The sequence below is a fragment of the Mustelus asterias genome, chromosome 4, assembly GCF_964213995.1.
Source record: "Mustelus asterias chromosome 4, sMusAst1.hap1.1, whole genome shotgun sequence".
NCBI classification, from domain to species: domain Eukaryota; kingdom Metazoa; phylum Chordata; class Chondrichthyes; order Carcharhiniformes; family Triakidae; genus Mustelus; species Mustelus asterias.
The window spans coordinates 16,553,623-16,572,956 of NC_135804.1; the positions used below are offsets into that span (position 1 = coordinate 16,553,623).

Below are 19,334 nucleotides of genomic sequence, written 5' to 3' on the forward strand. Positions count from 1 at the left end.
ACTTCTCTGCCAATTTTAACCCATTTAGAACCTGCCGAAAAAACACTCCAGTGCCTATATAGCCTCTTTGAGCTGTGATGACCAAAATTGAATAAAGTATTCTAGATGGGTCAGACAAAGCACAACTTCCACCCCTTTATATTCCAGCCTCCTTAAGATAAAGGTCAACTTTCCATTGGCTTTTTTGATTAGATATTCTCACGCAGTCAGTTTTTGTGATGTGTGTTTATGGACAAAATGCCTTCCACAATTTCTAGTGCTTCACTATTGAGAAAATTCTCCAATTTGTCTTGCTTAGGTGCAGAGTGGACAACCTCACACTTCCTCATATAGAACTCCATCTGCCACATAATCTCAAACAATGCACACATGTTGCATACATTTTTATTGAACACAATCTTTGGTGCATCACGTCACCATCAAAATAATCATCGATCCTAACTTCACCCATTACATATAATTAGTAATACAGATAATTTATCACAGTTCACGAGTAATCCTCCATAATCACAGTTGACATGACACAGATTGGTTATAAAAAGCATAAATTATATCATTGCTAATATGCTACTTAAATACGATCACTTTATTGGAATGATGAAGTTAATAGAACAATTATCTGTGTATATGGATTAAAAAACAATGGCTTGGCAACTGGGTAATCTTTAAGAGTTAATCTTCATATTGACTTTAGACTATCAACTATTTTAAACCCGTGTCCGAACAATTCAATGCATAACTTTTACAATAAATGAGATATTGAAGAGAATAGAGGCGTAGACTATTATCTAAATGGGGAGAGAATTCAGAAATCGGAAGCGCAAAAGGACTTGGGAATCCTAGTTCAGGATTATCTTAAGGTTAGCCTGCAGGCTGAGTTGGTAGTGAGGAAGGCAAATGCAACGTTAGCATTCATTTCAAGAGGACTGGAATACAAGAGCAGGGATGTATTGCTGAGGCTTTATAAGGCCCTGGTCAGACCACATTTGGAATATTGTGAGCAAGTTTGGGCTCCATATCTGAGGAAGGATGTACTGGTCTTGGGAGAGGGTCAGAGAAGGTTCACAAAAATGATCTCGAGAATGAAAGGCTTGCCATATGAGTGGTGTTTGAGGACATGGAGTTTAGAAAGGTCGGGGGGGGGGGGGGGAATCTCATTGAAACTTACAGAATATTGAAAGGCCTGGCAAGGATGGATGTAACAAAGGGATTGGTAGGAGAGACGAGGATCCGAGGTAAGAGCCTCAGAAAAGGGACGACCCTTTAGAACCAAGATGAGCAGGAATTTATTCAGGCTGAGGGTGGTGAATCTATGGCGTTCATTGCCACAGAACGGGGTGGAGGCCAGGCCATTCTTAAGATAGAGATAGATAGGTTCTTGATTAGAAAGCAGATCAAAGGTTACGGAAGAATGGGGTTGAGAAACATGATGTGGAGATGCCGGCGTTGGATATGTTGAGAAACATATCAGCCTTGATTGAATGGTGGAGCAGAGTTGGTCGGTCGAATGGCTTAATTTGCAGCCTGTTTTGCTCTTTTTAAAAATTCATTCATGTGACATGGGCGTCACTGGTTGGCCAGCATTTATTGCCCATCCCTAATTGCCCGAGGGCAGGTGAGAGTTAACCCCATTGCTGTGGATCTGGAGTCACATGTAAGCCAGACCGGGTAAGGACGGCAGATTTCCTTCCCGAAAGGACATTCATGAACCAGATGGGTTTTTCCGACAATCAACAATAGTTTCATCAGTAGATTCTTAATTCCAGGTATTTTTTATTGAATTCAATTTTTTATTGAATTTTTATTGAATTCAAATTCCACCACCTGCCGTGGCAGGATTCGAACCCGGGTCCCCAGAACATTAGCTGAGTTTCTGGATTAATAGTGTAGCGATAATACCACTAGGCCTCCCCTTCAATATGACTCAACGCCTTTAAGTTCTCCTCCATCCATTTGACTGGAATTGCCATTCCTTCACTGTCGCTGTGTCAAAATTCTGGAACTCACCACCTCCCCCACACCAGTAGCACCCGAATAGCACAAAATGGACAACAGCAGTTCAAGAAAGCGACTCGCCGCTGTCTGCTCAATGACCATTATGGATGAGCAAAAAATGGCGGCTTTGTCAGTGACGCTCTCATTCCCGAAGTGAAATAAATAATCGGTCATGATTATACTGATGTACAGATATGTCAGCACATGACGAACTATTTCTAATCACATTTATTCACTCTGTCCCCTTATCCTTTCAACTCTATTTTCTTCCTCTGCTTATCCAATATGGAATACTGTTTAGAGTTTCAACCTCACCAGTAATACTGGTGGTGAATTCTAGAGGCTCACTACTCTGTGGGACAAAGCTTCTTCTTCATGCAAAATTACACAAGGAGTCAACTATTTCCACTAAATTCTACCGTCTTCCTCTGTGGCAATGTGCTCAACCATAATTTTGCAAATCTGCAACCTTACCCAACTCCCATCAGTGTCACTTCTGACCTGACCCACATTCCAATAACTCCCATACTCAATGGATTGAACTTACAGCAAATGTTTGCTAGTGTTAGTGGGAGAGGTTTGGTGTACATGAATACAAACATAGAAAAACTACAGCACAACCCCTGCGGCCCCACAAGTTGTGCCGAACATATCCCTACCTTTTAGGCCTACCTATAACCCTCCATCCTATTAAGTCCCATATACTCATCCAGGAGTCTCTTAAAAGACCCTATTGAGTTTGCCTCCACCACCACTGACGGCAGCCGATTCCACTCGCCCACCACCCTCTGTGTGAAAAACTTACCCCTAACATTTCCCCTGTACCTACCCCCCAGCACCTTAAACCTGTGTCCTCTTGTAGCAACCATTTCCACCGTGGGAAAAAGCCTCCGAGAGGTTCACCTGATCCATGCCTCTCAACATCTTATATACCTCTATTAGGTCTCCTCTCATCCTACATCTCTCCAAGGAGAAAAGACCGAGCTCCCTCAGCCTATCCTCATAAGGCATGCCACTCAATCCAGGCAACATCCTTGTAAATCGCCTCTGCACCCTTTCAATCTTTTCCACATCCTTCCTGTAATGAGGCGACCAGAACTGAGCACAGTACTCCAAGTGGGGTCTGACGAGGCTCTTATATAGCTGCATCATTATCCCCGGACTCCTAATCTCAATCCCTCGATTGATAAAGGCCAGCACACCATACGCCTTCTTAACCACCTCCTCCACCTGTGGGGCCGATTTTAGAGACCTATGGACCCGGACCCCAAGGTCCTTCTGATCCTCTACAGTACTAAGAGTCTTTCCCTTTATATTGTACTCCTTCATCCCATTTGTCCTGCCAAAATGGACCACTACGCATTTATCTGGGTTGAAGTCCATCTGCCACTTCTCCGCCCTGCCTTGCATCCTATCTATGTCCCTCGAGAACTTCTGACATCCCTCCAGACTATCCACAACCCCACCAACCTTCGTGTCGTCGGCAAACTTACCAACCCATCCTTCCACTTCCTCATCCAGGTCATTTATGAAAATGACAAACAGCAAGGGTCCCAGAACAGATCCCTGGGGCACACCACTGCTGACCGACCTCCATTTAGAAAAAGACCCATCTATACACACTCTCTGCCTCCTATGGGCAAGCCAGTTCTGGATCCACAGGGCAGCAGCCCCTTGGATCCCATGCCCTCTCACTTTTTCTAGAAGCCTTGCATGGGGGACCTTATCGAACGCCTTGCTAAAATCCATATAAACCACATCTACCGCTTTCCCTTCGTCAATGTGTTTAGTCACATTTTCAAAGAACTCCACCAGGCTCGATCTGCCTTTGACAAAACCATGCTGAGTATTCTTGAGCATACTAAACCTCTCTAAATGCTCATAAATCTTGTCCCTCAGGATCTCCTCCATCAGCTTAACAACCACTGAGGTTAGACTCACCGTTCGGTAATTTCCTGGGCTATCCCTATAGGACCACATAGGACATGATATAGGACATATGCTGTTGATGACATGAAGAAAAGACTTGTTCCAACTAGAAAAGGCTGATGCTTGGAACTTTCTATGCCATTTTATGTCAAGCCTGCCAGGTTTAAGAATGTTATCATATTTGTCAGCTGTTGCACTGATGCGTGCAGTCTCGGTAAGCAAGAAATGAGTGCAATGAAAACAGAAAATGCTAGAAAATCTCAGCAGGTCTGACAGCATCTGTGGAGAGAAAATAGAGCCAACATTTTGACTCTGGATGATGCTCCGTCAGAGCTAGCTGACCCTTCGTCAGAGCAGGGTCATCCTGACTCGAAACATTGGCTCCCGTTCTCTCACCAGAGATGCTACTGTGTCAGAGCTACTCAGACTTTCCAGAATTTTCTGTTTTTGTTTCGGCATCCGCAGTATTTTGCTTTCATAAGAATGAAACTCTGCTTGGTTATTAGCATCTTGCTACGGATCCATAAGACCATAAGATATAGGAGCAGAATTAGACCATTCGGTCCATCGGGTCTGCTCCGCCATTCAATCATGGGCTGATATGATTCTCATCTCCATTCTCCTGCCTTCTCCCCGCAACCCTTGATCCTCTTATTGATCAAGAACCTATCTATCCTAATTGCTCTCACACACGAACATGTAAAATAAGAGCAGAGGTCGGCTCTTTGGCCCCTGGAGCCTGCCCCGCCAATTGTTAAGGTCATGGTTGATATGTTTCTAACTCAACATTCCCACATACCCCCATAAGCCTGGCCTAACATGAATCTATCTATTTCAGCCTTAATAATATTTAATGAGCCCACCTTCTGAGGCAGACAGTTCCAAAGTTGGACAACCCTTTGAGAGAAAAAATTCTCCTCATCTCTGAGAGCAATGGTTTTTTCTGATCTTGTGCTTTCCGCTGTTCTTGTCCCCTCCTGAAGAATGATAAGGAAGTGTTCCTGCGGAGGACCACTGCATATTGGCACAACCTTTTGTATTTGAGTGAGAAATTGAAGCTCTGTGTCAGTCTGGTAGAATCATTTATTTCCAATGCAACCTCCGTGATAATTTGTTGACAAAGGCAATAAGTTTCTGATCAACTAGTGTCAGGGTCAAATTAAAAAAGTGCTGGAAATACTCAGCCATCTAGGCAGCATCTATGGAGAAGGGAACAAACTTAACATTTCAAGTTGTTGATCTGTCATTTCAACTGGAGAAAGATAGAAACGGAACAGGTTCTGATCAATTAAAAGGCAGGGACAGGGAGGAAGGAGTGAAAGTGAGAGGCCTGCGATGGGATGTATGACGATCAAGATTATGGGGGGAATTTTCCTGTCCCGCCTGCCTCGGGAATTATAGCAAGCAGGGGGTGGACCGTGCAAAGTGCGTTGACCTTGGGCGGGATTTTCTGGTTTTGGGGTGAGCACGGCCAGAAAATCCCACCCTAAGGCCGGAGTTCCCTGACCTCAGCCACGGCAGGGATTTTCCGTTCCCACTGCAGTGAACAGAGATTTGGCTGAGTGACACCAAAGAATTCCGGCCTGCTGTGAGGCAAAAAGAGATGGAAATGGGACAAGTAAAGAAAGAAAGGATGCACCTGGAGGAGGTGCAGATGGAAAAATCTGAATCACCAACAACAGCAGTCACCCAGAAAAGTATGTGTTCCAATGTTATGATCTGAAATTGTTGGAACCCGATATTGGGTTAAAAGGCTGTAAAGTGTCTAATCAAAAAATGAGGCTTTGTTCCTCTTATATCTTGGAAATATTTGTGATTGCAGGTGGATTCAAAACATAAAGGATGACATTTCAGTTGTGTTGTGTCATAAAATATGCAGTGAATATGCAGTGCACAGGAGGATGGGGGCGATGCACGGGGGCAATGGGTGGCAAGGTGGCAATGGGCAGCACAGCGGCACAGTGGTCAGCACTGCTGCCTCACAGCGCCAGGGACCCAGGTTCACTTCCAGCCTCGGATGACTGTCCATGTGGAGTTTGCACATTCTTGTCGTGTCTGTGTGGGCTTCCTCCGGGTGCTCCGGTTCCCTCCCACAGTCCAAAGATGTGCGGGTTAGGTGGATTTGCCATGCTAAATTGCCCCTTCGTGTCCAAAGATGTGCAGGTTAGGGGGATTAGCCAGGATAAATGGCTGTTGGACCCGAGTAAAACATTCTTTCGGAGAGTCAGTGCTAACTCGATGGGCCGAATGGCTTCCTTCTGTACTGTAAGGATTCCATGATTGTAATATATAATAAATATTTATAAATAAAAATACTATTGTTGTAGTTACAGTTCAAATCCATTGATATTAAAACTGTGCTATTTATATTTAATCTTAAATTGCAAGAATAGGCACGTAATAAAAGACCTCATAAATTTTCAATTTTCTTCAACTTTCTGTACATATCCATTTTTCCCACTGAGAATCACTGTGTCACCTGCAAACAGTCAAAAAGAAATCTGTTTACCAGAACAATATATTTTCTGCATTCATTCACATGTTGCGGTTGTCACTGGCAAGAATAGCATTTATTACCCATCCCAATTTGTTCTTCAGAAGTTGGCAATGACCCACTTTCTTGAATGGAACTGAGTAGCTCGTTAGGCTATTTCAGAAGGCAGTTATGAGTCTTGCTGTGACCCACACTTGCTGTGGATCTACAGTCACCAATATGCTAGACCAGACCAGATAAGGACAGCAGGTTGCTTCCTCTAAGGCGCATGCATACGGGATGTAAGGCTGCATTTTCACTGGGTGGGATTTTCCCCCCCAGTCCTGGCGGCAAAGGGTGCAAAACAATGGGATAGTGGTGGCACAGGAAGATCCCACAGCCGGCCAAAGCATGTGGTAGCGGTGGGGGCAGGGCAGCAGAAAATGTCACCATTGCATCAGCACATTTATTATTTTATGAGAGGTGGGCCTTCCTTGAACTGAACATTTCAGCGGACGGTTAAGAGTGTGGGCCTGCACCAGATAAGGATGGCAGATTTCCTGAAGTGAACCAAATGAGTCTTTATGGTAACTGACAATAGTTTCATGGTCACCATCACTGAGACGAGCATTATATTCCAGATCTGTGCATTGAATTTAAATTCCACCAGCTGCCCCGAACCTCTTGGCATTAGCCTGGGCCTCTCTGGATTACCAGACCAGTGACATTCATATAGCACCTCAATGCACCAGGGAAACACTTCAACAATCATCACCCGGTAAATTTGAATGTTAAATACAGGGTCAACTTCGCCTCAGACATAGCATTTCCATCCCTGATTCCGAAGTTTGTGGATTCAAACCCCACACCAAAGACTTGAGCACAAAATTTAGGCTGATGCCCCAATATAATTCGGGGGGGGGTGGGGGGCGGTTCCATTTGGGAAGCACCGAGAGTTCCGTAATGGTGGTTGTTTTATTTCCATGGGGGCACTGACTCTGGGTGGGTGTTCCCTCTGGGGGCGGAGGGACTCCGTTTCAGGGGTCATTAAATGTTTTCAAGAATGCGATAGATATATTTCTGATTAAAAAAGCAGGTTAAAGGGATATGGGGAACGGGAAGAGAGGTGGATTTGAGACCAGGGAGAGATCAGCCATGATCTGATTGAATGGTGGAGCAGGCTCGAGGGGCTGACTTGCCTACTTCAGCTCCTAATTTCTATGTTCCTGGAGCTTGGGGAGGGTAAATTCCGTTTACACGGGGTACTTGTTTTCTCTATTTTGTTTTACATCGGGCTGTCCTTGAAAAAAGGACATCCTGATTTTTTGAGAGCCATATTTTCTGGTGGCGCATTCAGAGCTAGGTTCACCAGTGCGACGCCATGGTAGCCTGGTTTGGTTTTGCCTAAGTGTCAAAAAAATGACGGGAAAAGGTTGGCAGTGCGGCTGATGAGCTATACGTCGCTTTTCCCGTCTGAGTTGACACTTAGGCAAAAAAATTGGAAAAGTCTGCCCTTGGTCCTCATGGGGAGTGACTTGCAGCTGACATAGTTCGGGGAAAAAGCTTCAAAATGGTCTCTTAATGTGCATACCTGATTTGAACAGGCTTGTTGCATTCCTGCAGCTCACAATACACGGCAATCCATATTCTCGTGCAACTACAGCTCCTGTCGAGTAAAGAAGGCAAATAACTCATTAGAAATGGAAATACTTTATTTATTTATTATTTATTTATTTATTAGTCACAAATAGGCTTACATTAACCCTGCAATGAAGTTACTGTGAAAATCCCTTAGTCACCACACTCCAGCGCCTGTTCGGGTACACTGAGGGAGACTTTAGCAAGGCCAATGCACCTAACCAGTACGTCTTTCAGAATGTGGGAGGAAACCGGTGCAGCAGACACGGGGAGAATGTGCAAACTCCACACAGACAGTGACCCAAGCCGGGAATCGAACCCGGGTTCTTGGAGCCGTGAGGCAGCAGTGCTAACCACTAATATGTCGTTCAACTGTAATGTAACTGCATTGAATTTCTGTGATCTTTCTGTGTCCCCATCAGTTCGAAGTTCAAATCGAAAATTTAGAAACTGTCAGATTGTATTCCAGTACTAAAAAGGAAAAAAAAACATTACCCTTACACGGTGGAACAGTAGTTAGCACTGCTGCCTCACAGCGCCAGGGACCCGGGTTCCATTCTGGCCTCGGGTGACTGTCTGTGTGGAGTTTGCACATCTCCCCGTGTCTGTGTGGGTTTCCTCTAGGCGCTCCAGTTTCCTCCCATAATCCAAAAATGTACAGGTTAGATGAATTGGCCATGATAAATTGTCCCTTAGTGTCCCAAGACGTGAAGGTTAAGGGGGAACAGCAGGATAAATGTGTGGGGTTACAGGGATAGGGCTGGGGATGGGCCTGGGTAAAATGGGTAACATGTTCTGTCAGGGAGTCAATGGGCCGAATGGCCTCCTTCTGCGCTGTTGTGATTCTATGGTTCTATTAATGGAAAATGACCTGAGTTTGAAATAACTATTGTCTTCTAAACCAGTGGAACTTTTGCCTCCTAAGATACCAAGTAAACAAGGTCAATGTCCGCACTGAAACTTGAAACTGGGATGACAAATCAGATTATCAAAACATTTTGGCCCCAATTCCGGGGCGGGCGAGGCTCACAGAACGGAATACTCCTCTGGCCTCGGGCGGGATTTTATGAGCCTCACCCGAGTGAGGTCGTAAAATACCGGCCTTTCTTTAAAAAGTATCAGCATGTCACATGGTGGAAATTATTCCTCATGACTCTAATGTCTATTCAATCCTGTGTCGGGAGATGATAGTCATATGTAGACCAGGAAGGATATTGGTGAACAAGTTACAATTTTGCAGCAATTCACCAACATTTATGGTGCATTTTCATGATTGAATAAAAATCTCATGTTGGATCCTGAGATCTCAAACTCTGAGCCACAAGTCCACTGTTATAATCAAGTATACATTCGTCATGTAATACAGGCTACTTACTTATGTTCATACAAAGTGTACAGTGCTAGTTTATCTATTCTTTTTTCTCTATGTTTTACCTCCTTCGATGGTGTGTCTGTGCAAGTCTTGTTTGTTGTTGTTTTCCTCTCCTGCACTGCGTGGTGCACAAGACAGACTTTCATCCATTCCCATAGCGAGCTTTTACCAGAGACTTAGGACTTAAGGGCAGCCATTCCACATCAAGCGTGGCTGACCAGGAGTCCCTCCCGCTCTTACCATCTGCCGTGGAGCGGCACAGTGGTTAGCACTGCTGCCTCACAGCGCCAGGGACCCGGGTTCAAATCCCGGCTTGGGTCACCGTCTGTGTGGAGTTTGCACATTCTCCCCGTGTCTGCGTGGGTTTCCTCCGGGTGCTCCGGTTTCCTCCCACAGTCTGAAAGACGTGCTGGTTAGGTGCATTGACCCGAACAGGTGCCGGAATGTGGCAACTGGCGGAATTTCACAGCAACTTCATTACAGTGTTAATGTAAGCCTTACTTGTGACTAATAAATAAACTTTAATTGGCATGCGTTGAAACGATTTTGCAGATTGATACTCAACTTGTTGGCCCAGTTACGGATGCACGTTCCTTGGCCATCAAGTGTTGGGGTGGGACTCCAAGCTGGAGCTTCTGGTTCAGAGGCAGGGATGCTACCCAATATACCACAAGACCTCTACAGGGCAAGGTACCTAATCCCAAAACTGTACTTCATATTTCAACTTAGTTATCTGCTGGGAAAGATGAGGAAGGGCAAAATGATTGATCCACTGAGGTTCCTTTTTTCCCTCTGGTCCAATAAGGACGCAGCACCTGCTCTTTGATGGACATCTTTCATGGTAGCTGAGATCAGGAGCACAGAGCGAGAATCAGAGGAAACTAGTCTGTGACAAAGGACCATGTGGTTACAACAGCTGGGCCACTAATATTTGGTTTCCATCAATTTGGAAAAGGTTTGGCCAACATTGCTCCAAGGCACAGACTGCACTTGAAGCAATATTGTTATTCGAATAAATTTCTCATGTGTAATCATGAAACTCTACGAATTTAATGTCGTATATTGCCTCTTCTACTAGGTCAGGAAAGGTTAAAGTTTAAATTTATTTTGAATGGATTTATTGAAAAGAGTTTTTTGAACCACGATAACTGGTACAACCGATTGGGGCCAAGGGAAAGGCCCACACTTGTTTTTCCGATAGTTCTACTTCCAATGATGCCTGTCTCTGTGCGTAAACTATAGTTGCTGGAATAATAATTGTATTTCATTCAAGAAAGACGTCACGGCCCAAAGACCACACTACCGCAGTGTAACTGTGGTAGCGTGGCCCCTTCAAGACGGCGTTCCCAAGGATCATGTGATCGGGCTGGAAACGATGGAGTGCCGAGACAGGAAGCTGAGCCAATTGGGTGAATTGGGGCGTATCCCGGGTCAGGAAGGATCCTCAGTTGGAGCCAGGGAGGAGTGGAGAATGGTCACATTTTTAGTTCTGTCAAACCCTCTGTTGTAAATAAATATTTATCATTGACAATAAACCCTTTTATACTTGGAGCCACATCGAGTCGCCCTCAATTTATTTATTTTTATTCATTCATGGGAAATGGGCGTCGCTGGCTCGCCAGCATTTATTGTCCATCCCTAATTGCCCGAGGGCTGTTGAGGGTAAACCACATTGCTGTGCCTCTGGAGTCACATGTAGGCCAAACCAGATAAGGACAACAGATTTCCTTCCCTCAGGGACATTAGTGAACCAGATGGGTTTTTCCGATAAAGGACAATGGTTACATGGTCATTTATAGATTCTGAATTCCAGATAGTTGTCTTATTGAATTTAAGTTTCACCATCTGCTGTGGTGGGATTCAAACCCGGGTTCTCAGAACATTAGTTAAATTCATGAGGGCGGCACGGTATCACAGTGGTTAGCACTGCTGCTTCACAGCTCCAGGGACCTGGGTTCGATTCCCGGCTTGGGTCACAGTCTGTGTGGAGTTTGCACATTCTCCTCGTGTCTGTGTGGGTTTCCTCCGGGTACTCCGGTTTCCTCCCACAGTCCAAAGATGTGCGGGTTAGGTTGATTGGCCATGCTAAAAATTGCCCCTTAGTGTCCTGAGATGCGTAGGTTAGGGGGATTAGCGGGTAAAATATGTAGGGATATGGGGTAGGGCCTGTGGTCAATGCAGATTCGATGGGCCAAATGGCCCCTTTCTGCACTATAGGGTTTCTATGTTCGAAATTCCTGGATTAATATAGTCTCGTGATAATACCATTCTGCCATCACCTCCCCATTAACAATGATGCCCCACGTGGGGCTCGAACCCACGACCCTGAGATTAAGAGTCTCATGCTCTACTGACTAAGCTAGTCGGGCAGATTATGGTAACTTAAACTCGAAGATTCCCCACACTTAGAGATGCATAAGGCAGATGTAACACATGCTTACATTGGTTTCCATAGCTCGTGTTCCCTGGAACAGGTTACTACCCTGAAGTCAAAGGCTGGGTAGTTTGAGGAGTGATTGGTCGAAAGATTAGAAGGGACATGAGGAAAATTTTCATCGAGAGGGTGGTGGGCATTTGGAATTCACTGCCTAACTTGGTGGTTGAGGTTGAGTCACTCAACCCATTTAAAACATACCTGGATCTACACCTGAAGTGCAGTAACCTGCAAGGCTACAGACCATGTGCTGGAAAGAGGATTAAAATGAGCAGCTAGTTTCTTCTTTCTCTGCTGGTGCGACACAATGAGCTGAATGGCCTCTTTCTGCACTGTAGCTTTTCTATGGTTCTAAAAAACATTTCTGTATACTTCATACCGTGTGAAAGCAATCCTCCAATCTCAGTGACCAGTCCGCCTAGCAGAGGGAAATATGGGCTCCAGCCAATGTCGGTGCTTGTCACAATTAAAATATCCCCTTGCTGGATGCGGTCAGTATCCATAATTGTTTTCATGACGCATGCTGTCCCCTTCACTGTCCCTTGGCTCACCGTCATACCTGTAACAAAGGACATTTCATATCTCCTGCTCTTCCCAATTTAGACGGCAACACCTAAAAGTAAACACAATCCTTCACAGGTATCCATTCCTTAGGCCAGAAACACTCAGAGAGGGATTCTCCTCACCACTTGATGTCTGGTGAGATGAGACTTTCAGTCTTCAGGCTACCCTGGCCCTGACCCCAGTCAAGGCCCAGGCACTATGCTATTAGCATAATGGAGATGGTTGCCTGCAATATTTAACACTGACAATCTATAGAATGGGATAGCTCTCTCACTCTTTAGTTCCCTTGGGAAGGATAATAAGGTATGCAGCACTCTTGATGCTGTTTGACTAATGTGCCAAGGATCTTCTGCCAGGAAGTTGTACTAACGATGGCGATCTTGGCTGCTGCAGACAATTCGGTTCCCCTGGCAGAAATGGGTGGCTGGTCATCAGCCAAGATCATGATTTCAATAATAACATTGATTTTGATTTGATTTATAATTGTGACGTGTATTAGTAAACAGTGAAAAGTATTGTTTCTTGCGCGCTATACAGTCAAAGCATACCGTTCATAGAGAAGGAAGCGAGAGAGTGCAGAATATAGTGTTACAGTCATTGCTAGGGTGTAGAGAAAGATCAACTTAATGCAAGGTAGGTCCATTCAAAAGTCTGATGGCAGCAGGGAAGAAGCTGTTTTGAGTCGGTTGGTACGTGACCTCAAACTTTTGTATCTTTTTCCCGATGGAACAAGGTGGAAGAGAGAATATCTGGGTACGTGGGGTCCTTAATTATGCTGGCTGCTTTTCCGAGGCAGCGGGAAGTGTAAACAGAGTCAATGGGTGGGAGGCTGGGAGGCGAGACACCGGACGATAGTCACTAAGGCACGCTGCCTGGCTTTTCTTTGGTACCGGGATGATGGTCGCTTTCTTGAAGCAGAATATGGACCTCAGATTGGTATAAGGAGAGGTTAAAGATGTCGCAAATACCCCTGCCAGCTGGTCCGTGCAGGATCTGAGTGCTCGTCCGGGTATCCCATCCGGGCCAGTCGCTTTCCCTGGGTTGACATTCGAGAAGGCTGATCTGACGTCTGCAATGGTGACCTCGAATATAGCTTCGTCTGAGGCTCCTGCAATGGGGGGCATGCTCTTGCTGAGGGTGGATGAGGGGGGGGAAGAAGGTCAGCGCCAAATTCAGAGCAGGACCTTCTTAGTCTGGAGATCTCAGTGATTGTCTATGCACATGTAGGGATCTTCACTCCAAGAGCTGCCTCCTCCTTTTTAGCATAAGAGGAGGGATTCCTGAAGCATAATGGATGACCTAAATGCAAAGTGGTACTTTAAATAAAGAGGAGTAAAATTAGCAACCAAGCAGGTGCTGCGGTTTCCACCAACAGTCCAAAGATGTGCGGGTTAGGTTGATTAGCCAGGCTCAATTGCCCCTTAGTGTCAGGGGCATTGCAGGGTAAATAGGTGGGGTTACAGGGACAGAGTCTGAGTGGGATTGTTGCCAGCGAAGGCTGGTTGGGCCGAATGGCCTCCTTCTGCATTGTAGGGATTCTACGAAAAAATGTTTGAACGATTCTCTGAAGTGGCAAAGAAATCAAAAAATAAACAAAGTAACACCACCTTTCTGCAGCAAGGCACAAAGTGGCATCTTCAACTCAGCTACAGTTCTGCAACTCAATCTCACTATTGGTTGTAATGATATTGGATGCAAGTTGAAGGAAATGATTTGGAGTGGGTAGCCACACCCCATGATCCTATTTATAGGGGGAGCGGGAAGGTTGAGCAAGCTTCTGGCAAAACTTAAAAGGATGAGGCATTTTTTCCAATCGGGACAGGACGGTTGGGAGATAGTCACCATGTGAGTTTTGTTAGTGGTGGTTTAGCATGGTAGCTATTACAAACTCACATTTTATGGGCTAAACCAGCCCCTGTACAGGCAATGCGGAGGATGATCCAAGCATGAACACATTATTAAATTTAAGTTGGAAATGATGTCCTTAGAGGCTACACTGGTCATAGGCTCAAATCCAAGACACATTCTTGCTTGATTTGCACTGAGCTGTCAGAATGCCAAATTATACCTTCCAACTGACCTGGGAAACAGCACAATGGAAAATATGACATGGTCCCACTACAGATAATGAAGCGTGATATGTAATCATGTGCGTGTATTGATAACATCTATAACAGTCACAGTGAAGCCCGCAGGATAATGAAAGTGCTGAAAACTGAAGTCAAAATAAAAGAAATTGCCCTGCTATAGAAAAAAGAAAGTGCTGCTTTAGGTTATTAAAGTTAAGAAGCAAAACTATTGTGGCGTGTTGTTGCAAATAATCACTCCAGATTTGCATAATTTTGTTTTATTCAATGGTGGGACGTGGGTGTCACTGGCTGGCCAGCATTTATTGCCCATCCCTAGTTGCCTGAGGGCAGTTGAGAGTCAACTATATCGCTGATGCTCTGGAGTCACATGTCAGCCAGACCAGGTAAAGACAGCAGATTTCTTTCCCTAAAGGACATTAGGGAACCCGACAGATTTTTCCTGACGATGGTTTTATGGTCATCAGGAGATTTTTAATTCCAGATATTTTTTATTGAATTTAAATGCCACCATCTGCTGTTAGCGGGATTTGAACCTGGGTCCCCAGAGCATTAGTTGAGTTCCTGGATTAATACTCTAGTGCTAATTCCACTAGGCCATCGCCTCTCCTGGTTGGAGTGCACCTCAGGGAGCAAGATCACCACACCTATCTGTGGCGCTCTCAACTTTTGATCCACTGTCTAATAAATTGATGAAATCAACCTTGGTGTCCTTGAGTCACATAAAGCTCTGTGCCAAGAGTGCTAAAACTTAATATTTACAAACATACAAATTAGGAGCAGTAGGCCATTCGGCCCCTCAAGCCTGCTTCACCATTGAATAAGATTGTGCTTTTTTTTAAAACTGTGGCCCCCTATCTAGTTCTGGTCCCTCCCACAAGGGGAAATATCCTTCCAGCGTCCCTCCTCCAGGATATTATAGACTTCAATAAGATCGCCTCTCCATCTTATAAAGTCCAGGCCCAGCCTTTCCAAACCTCCCTCGTCAGACAACCCCCCTCCTAGCTATCAGTCAAGTGAACCTTCTCTGACTTTAACTGAAAAATCTGTATCAAAACCTACAGGCATATCAAATTCACTTTCTGTCCCAAATCAGGTTATGGCATATCAACGCTAAACTGCTTACCTTGCAGAATTATCTGTCTCCCACACGCTTCACTCTGATATTGCTCAACTGGCACGGGTTTTCCAATATTCATTTCCTTAAACTGAAGGCCCATTTGCTTCCCCAGTAATCTCCTCCGACGCTGAGCTCTGCATCACAGGGATGATAATGTCTGTATTAATTCAACAATAAAACAAGGCTTTCTGTCTCGAAACTACAACTGTGTTTAAAGATCCACCCCAATAAACCCAAATCACAGCTCAATATTTCAAACAACATTTGAGCTGATTTCCCGAATAAGGAAGATTTCTTACTTGCTGATCATGGTTGGTGATCTCCGCTGAAGAACATGCCCAATTTCTGAGTGAGTCAGGAAGAAGAGTAAGTCTTCGTCAGGCAAATAACCCTAAAGTGTTAAGGAAATGGTTAAACCTCCAAAATCTGTGATGCTAGGACAATTGGAACTGTCAATATCAAAATATTCTGTTCAGTAAGAGTACCAAGGAAGTGTTGCCCGCCCTCCACTCCACCTCTCCATCCATATTATTCAGCCCAGTGTCTGTAATGTAATGAAATGCCCCAAAGTTCATAAAATTATAGAATCCCAACAGTGAAGAAGGAGGCGATTCAATCCATCGAGTCTGCGCTGCCTAGGCCCTATCCTCATAACCCCATGCATTTACCCTAGCTAGTCCCCCGACACTAAGTGGCATGTTAGCATGGCCAATCCACCTAACCTGCACATCTTTGGACTGTGGGAGGAAACCGGAGCACCCGGAGGAAACCCACACAGACACGGGGAGAACGTACAAACTCCACACTGGCAGTGACCCAAGCCGGGAATCGAACCCGGGTCCCTGATGCTGTGAGGCAGCTGTACCAACCACTGTGGCACCGTGCCGCCCCACTGTCAGAAACAGATGTTGAAAGTGGCAAAAAAAAAATTCACAGCCACTTTGCTGACTTCGAGACCATTTAGGTGAAGGCGGGTGCGATGTGAGGAGTAAAAACTATTCATATTGCCACATCTCCACCTGCAGCACCAACTCTAACAGTTATCATCATTTGCAATGGCCGGAGAGCTAGATTGCCCATTGTACATACTGACTTTAGCTATCTAGAACAAGTTGCTCAAGGTTTTTGGTCTCGTCTGCATTCGGAAGGCCAACCGCAGCCTGGGTGACTTACAGAAAGAGACCCTTCTGCGCATTGTGTCCATGCCGATCATCAAGCACTTCTCTATTCTCATCCCATTTTCCAGCACGTGGTCCGTAGCTGTGGTGTTTCAAATGTTCATCTAAATGCTTCAAATGCTTTGTAACCCCAAGATTCTTTGGTAACCCCAAGATTCTAGCTGGCTGTCAATATAATTCTCCGCCTCCGATTTCTGCCCTTCATCTGCCAGTGTCCTGATGAAGCTCAATGCAAGTTTGAGGGACGGACCCTCACCTTTCGACTGGGCAGTTTACAGTCAGCTGGATACAACACTGGGCCCACTTTTACCATCAAGTTGCGCCCATTTTCGGGCAAGAAAACGTGGCAAAGTCAGGCGTGAGGCGAGTAGCACAGTCCGCGACCGCCTCTGCGCCCGTTTCCCCTTTATCAGATCGCTCTCTGGTGAGAGGGGGGAGGGGGGGGGGGAGGTGGGTCAGATGGCTCTCTGGTGGGAGGGAGGCAGGTGGGTCAGATCTCTCTCTGGTGGGGGGAGGCAGGCAGGTCAGATTGCTCTCTGGTGGGAGGGTGGCAAGTGGGTCAGATCTCTCTCTGGTGGGGGGGGAGGGAGGCAGGTCAGATCGCTCTCTGGTCAGGGGGGCTGTTTGGGAGGTGGGTCAGATCGCTCTCTGGTCAGGGGGAAGGGAGGTGGGTCAGATCGCTCTCTGGTGGAGGGGGGTCTGCTGCCATTCTGCATGCTATCGGTGTGGAGGGAAGGGAGGTCCACTGCCACTCTGTGTGTGATCGGTGGGGGGTGGAAGAGGGGTCTGCTGCCACTCTGGGGGTGATTGGTGGGGGTGGGAAGGGGGGCAGGGGCCCCAATCAGTCTGAGTAGCAGGAGGATGGGGGGATAAGAGGGTCAGTAATGTTGTGAGGGTGGGGCAATGTCTGGGGGGGCCAGGGGGGAGGCATAATCCGGCCCAGGAGCGATGTGACAGGGGAGCAATTTTCTATTTTTTTCTGCGCATGCACAGTTGGAGGCTCTGATCGGAGCTGCAATGTTTTGGGCGTGTTAAACCCCGCCCACAGGCTTCTGCAACGCGATTCAGAATCACTTCTATTTTTTCAGGCAGAGTGAGTATGGGGGCGCCTGAGAATGGGTCTAAAAGGCGGATCTGAAACACTCCCAGATTCAGCACTTAGAATGGAAATGGTGAAATCAGGCCCGAAGTGCTGAATCTGGGTGCAATTCAGATCTGACTTGGAAATCTGTTCTCAGTCCCATCAGCACTTAGCCTGGAAAAAAAAATCACGGGTCTGAATCGCGTTGTGGGCGGGGCTTATCGCGCCCGAAACGATCGGAGCTCTGAACTGCACATGCGCAGTTAGAAACAAACTTGAAAAAGTGCCCCCGTGTCTGATCGCTCCCGGGCCGCAGAAAGCGGCCCAGGAGCGAAAAGCGGAAGCGATGGTCCCCACAGACATCACTGTCCCCCTTATCCACCCATCCCCCTGCTACCCAGACTGACCGCGACCCCCTGCCCCCTTCCCCCCCACCGATCGTCCGCAGAGTGGCAGTGGACCCCCTGCCCTTCCCCCGTCCCCCAGAGATACATGTTATCCACCTCCCTTCCCCCCCCCCCAGAGAATGATCTGGCCTCACTGCCCCCCCCCGCCCCCGAGAATGATCTGGCCTCACTCCCCCCCCCCCCCCCCCCACCCCTCAGAGAATGATCTGGACTCACTACCCTCCCACCCCCCCCCCCCCCCCCAACCCCCCGAGAATGATCTGGCCTCACTCCCTACCCCCCTGCCCAGAAGTATATCTGCCCTCCCCCCGCAACCAGACAATGATCTGCCCTCCTCCCCCCCCCACCCCCCAACCAGGCAATGATCGGGCCTTCCTCCTCCCTCCCCCCCCCACCAGAGAATGATCTGACCTGTCTTCCTCCCCCGCCACCACCGATCTGAGTCAGAGAACCGTTGGAAGCGCTGAACTCACCTCTTCAGCCGCTGGAGCGCCCGATTCAGACTTTTTATTTAGCATGTCCATTTTGGCGCGGTTCCAGATCAGCGAACGTGGCGGTAATGAGGGAAATGCTGATAAAGTTGGGCGGGCCGTTCATTAATTCAATTGAAATGCATGCAAATGCATTTAAATCGCCGTTGCGCCCATTTCGGGCGCGAATCAGATCGCGGCCATTCCCGGGTCTCGGTAAAGTGGCCATCTGCACGGACGCAGATCGCGTTAATGGCCTCACACCTGACTTTGCCACATTTTCGCGTCCAAAAACGGGCACGACGCAATGGTAAAATCGGGCCCTTAGAATCAAAATGGTAAAATTGGGCCCAATGTGTTCAATCATTTCAGATCATAATACCGGCCCCCTTTCTGTTCCATGTTTCCTTGCTAATTTGATTTTTCTGTCCTTTCCATCTCGTTTCCATCATTTTGCATTCAGAAGACAGCTATTCTGCTATTTACACCTCCTCCAGACACATCTTTTCTTCCTTTATTTGTTCCATTACTACTCCCTTTGGCCTTTCACCTTCTGCCAGTCATTTATTTCCGACCCTCCGCTATA

At 46.5% G+C, this 19,334-nt stretch overlaps 1 protein-coding gene and 1 non-coding gene across 4 annotated transcripts in view; both read right to left on the bottom strand.

Moving 5' to 3' along the window:
• Positions 1 to 368: 368 nt before the first annotated feature.
• Positions 369 to 19,334, bottom strand: part of LOC144492509 (rifampicin phosphotransferase-like) — a 189,830-nt gene continuing 170,864 nt past the window's right edge. For all 3 annotated transcript variants that reach the window (XM_078210601.1, XM_078210602.1, XM_078210600.1), the window contains 5 exons: positions 15,912 to 16,003; positions 15,619 to 15,746; positions 12,221 to 12,400; positions 7,989 to 8,063; positions 369 to 6,403 (listed from right to left, as the gene is read on the bottom strand). In XM_078210601.1, the coding sequence (XP_078066727.1) occupies positions 6,345 to 6,403; positions 7,989 to 8,063; positions 12,221 to 12,400; positions 15,619 to 15,746; positions 15,912 to 16,003 (534 nt within the window). In that variant the 3' untranslated portion in view covers positions 369 to 6,344. The remainder of the gene's footprint in view (positions 6,404 to 7,988; positions 8,064 to 12,220; positions 12,401 to 15,618; positions 15,747 to 15,911; positions 16,004 to 19,334) is intronic.
• On the bottom strand, positions 11,704 to 11,776 carry trnak-cuu (transfer RNA lysine (anticodon CUU)). Its single transcript has one exon. It is a non-coding gene; the product is annotated as a tRNA-Lys (tRNA).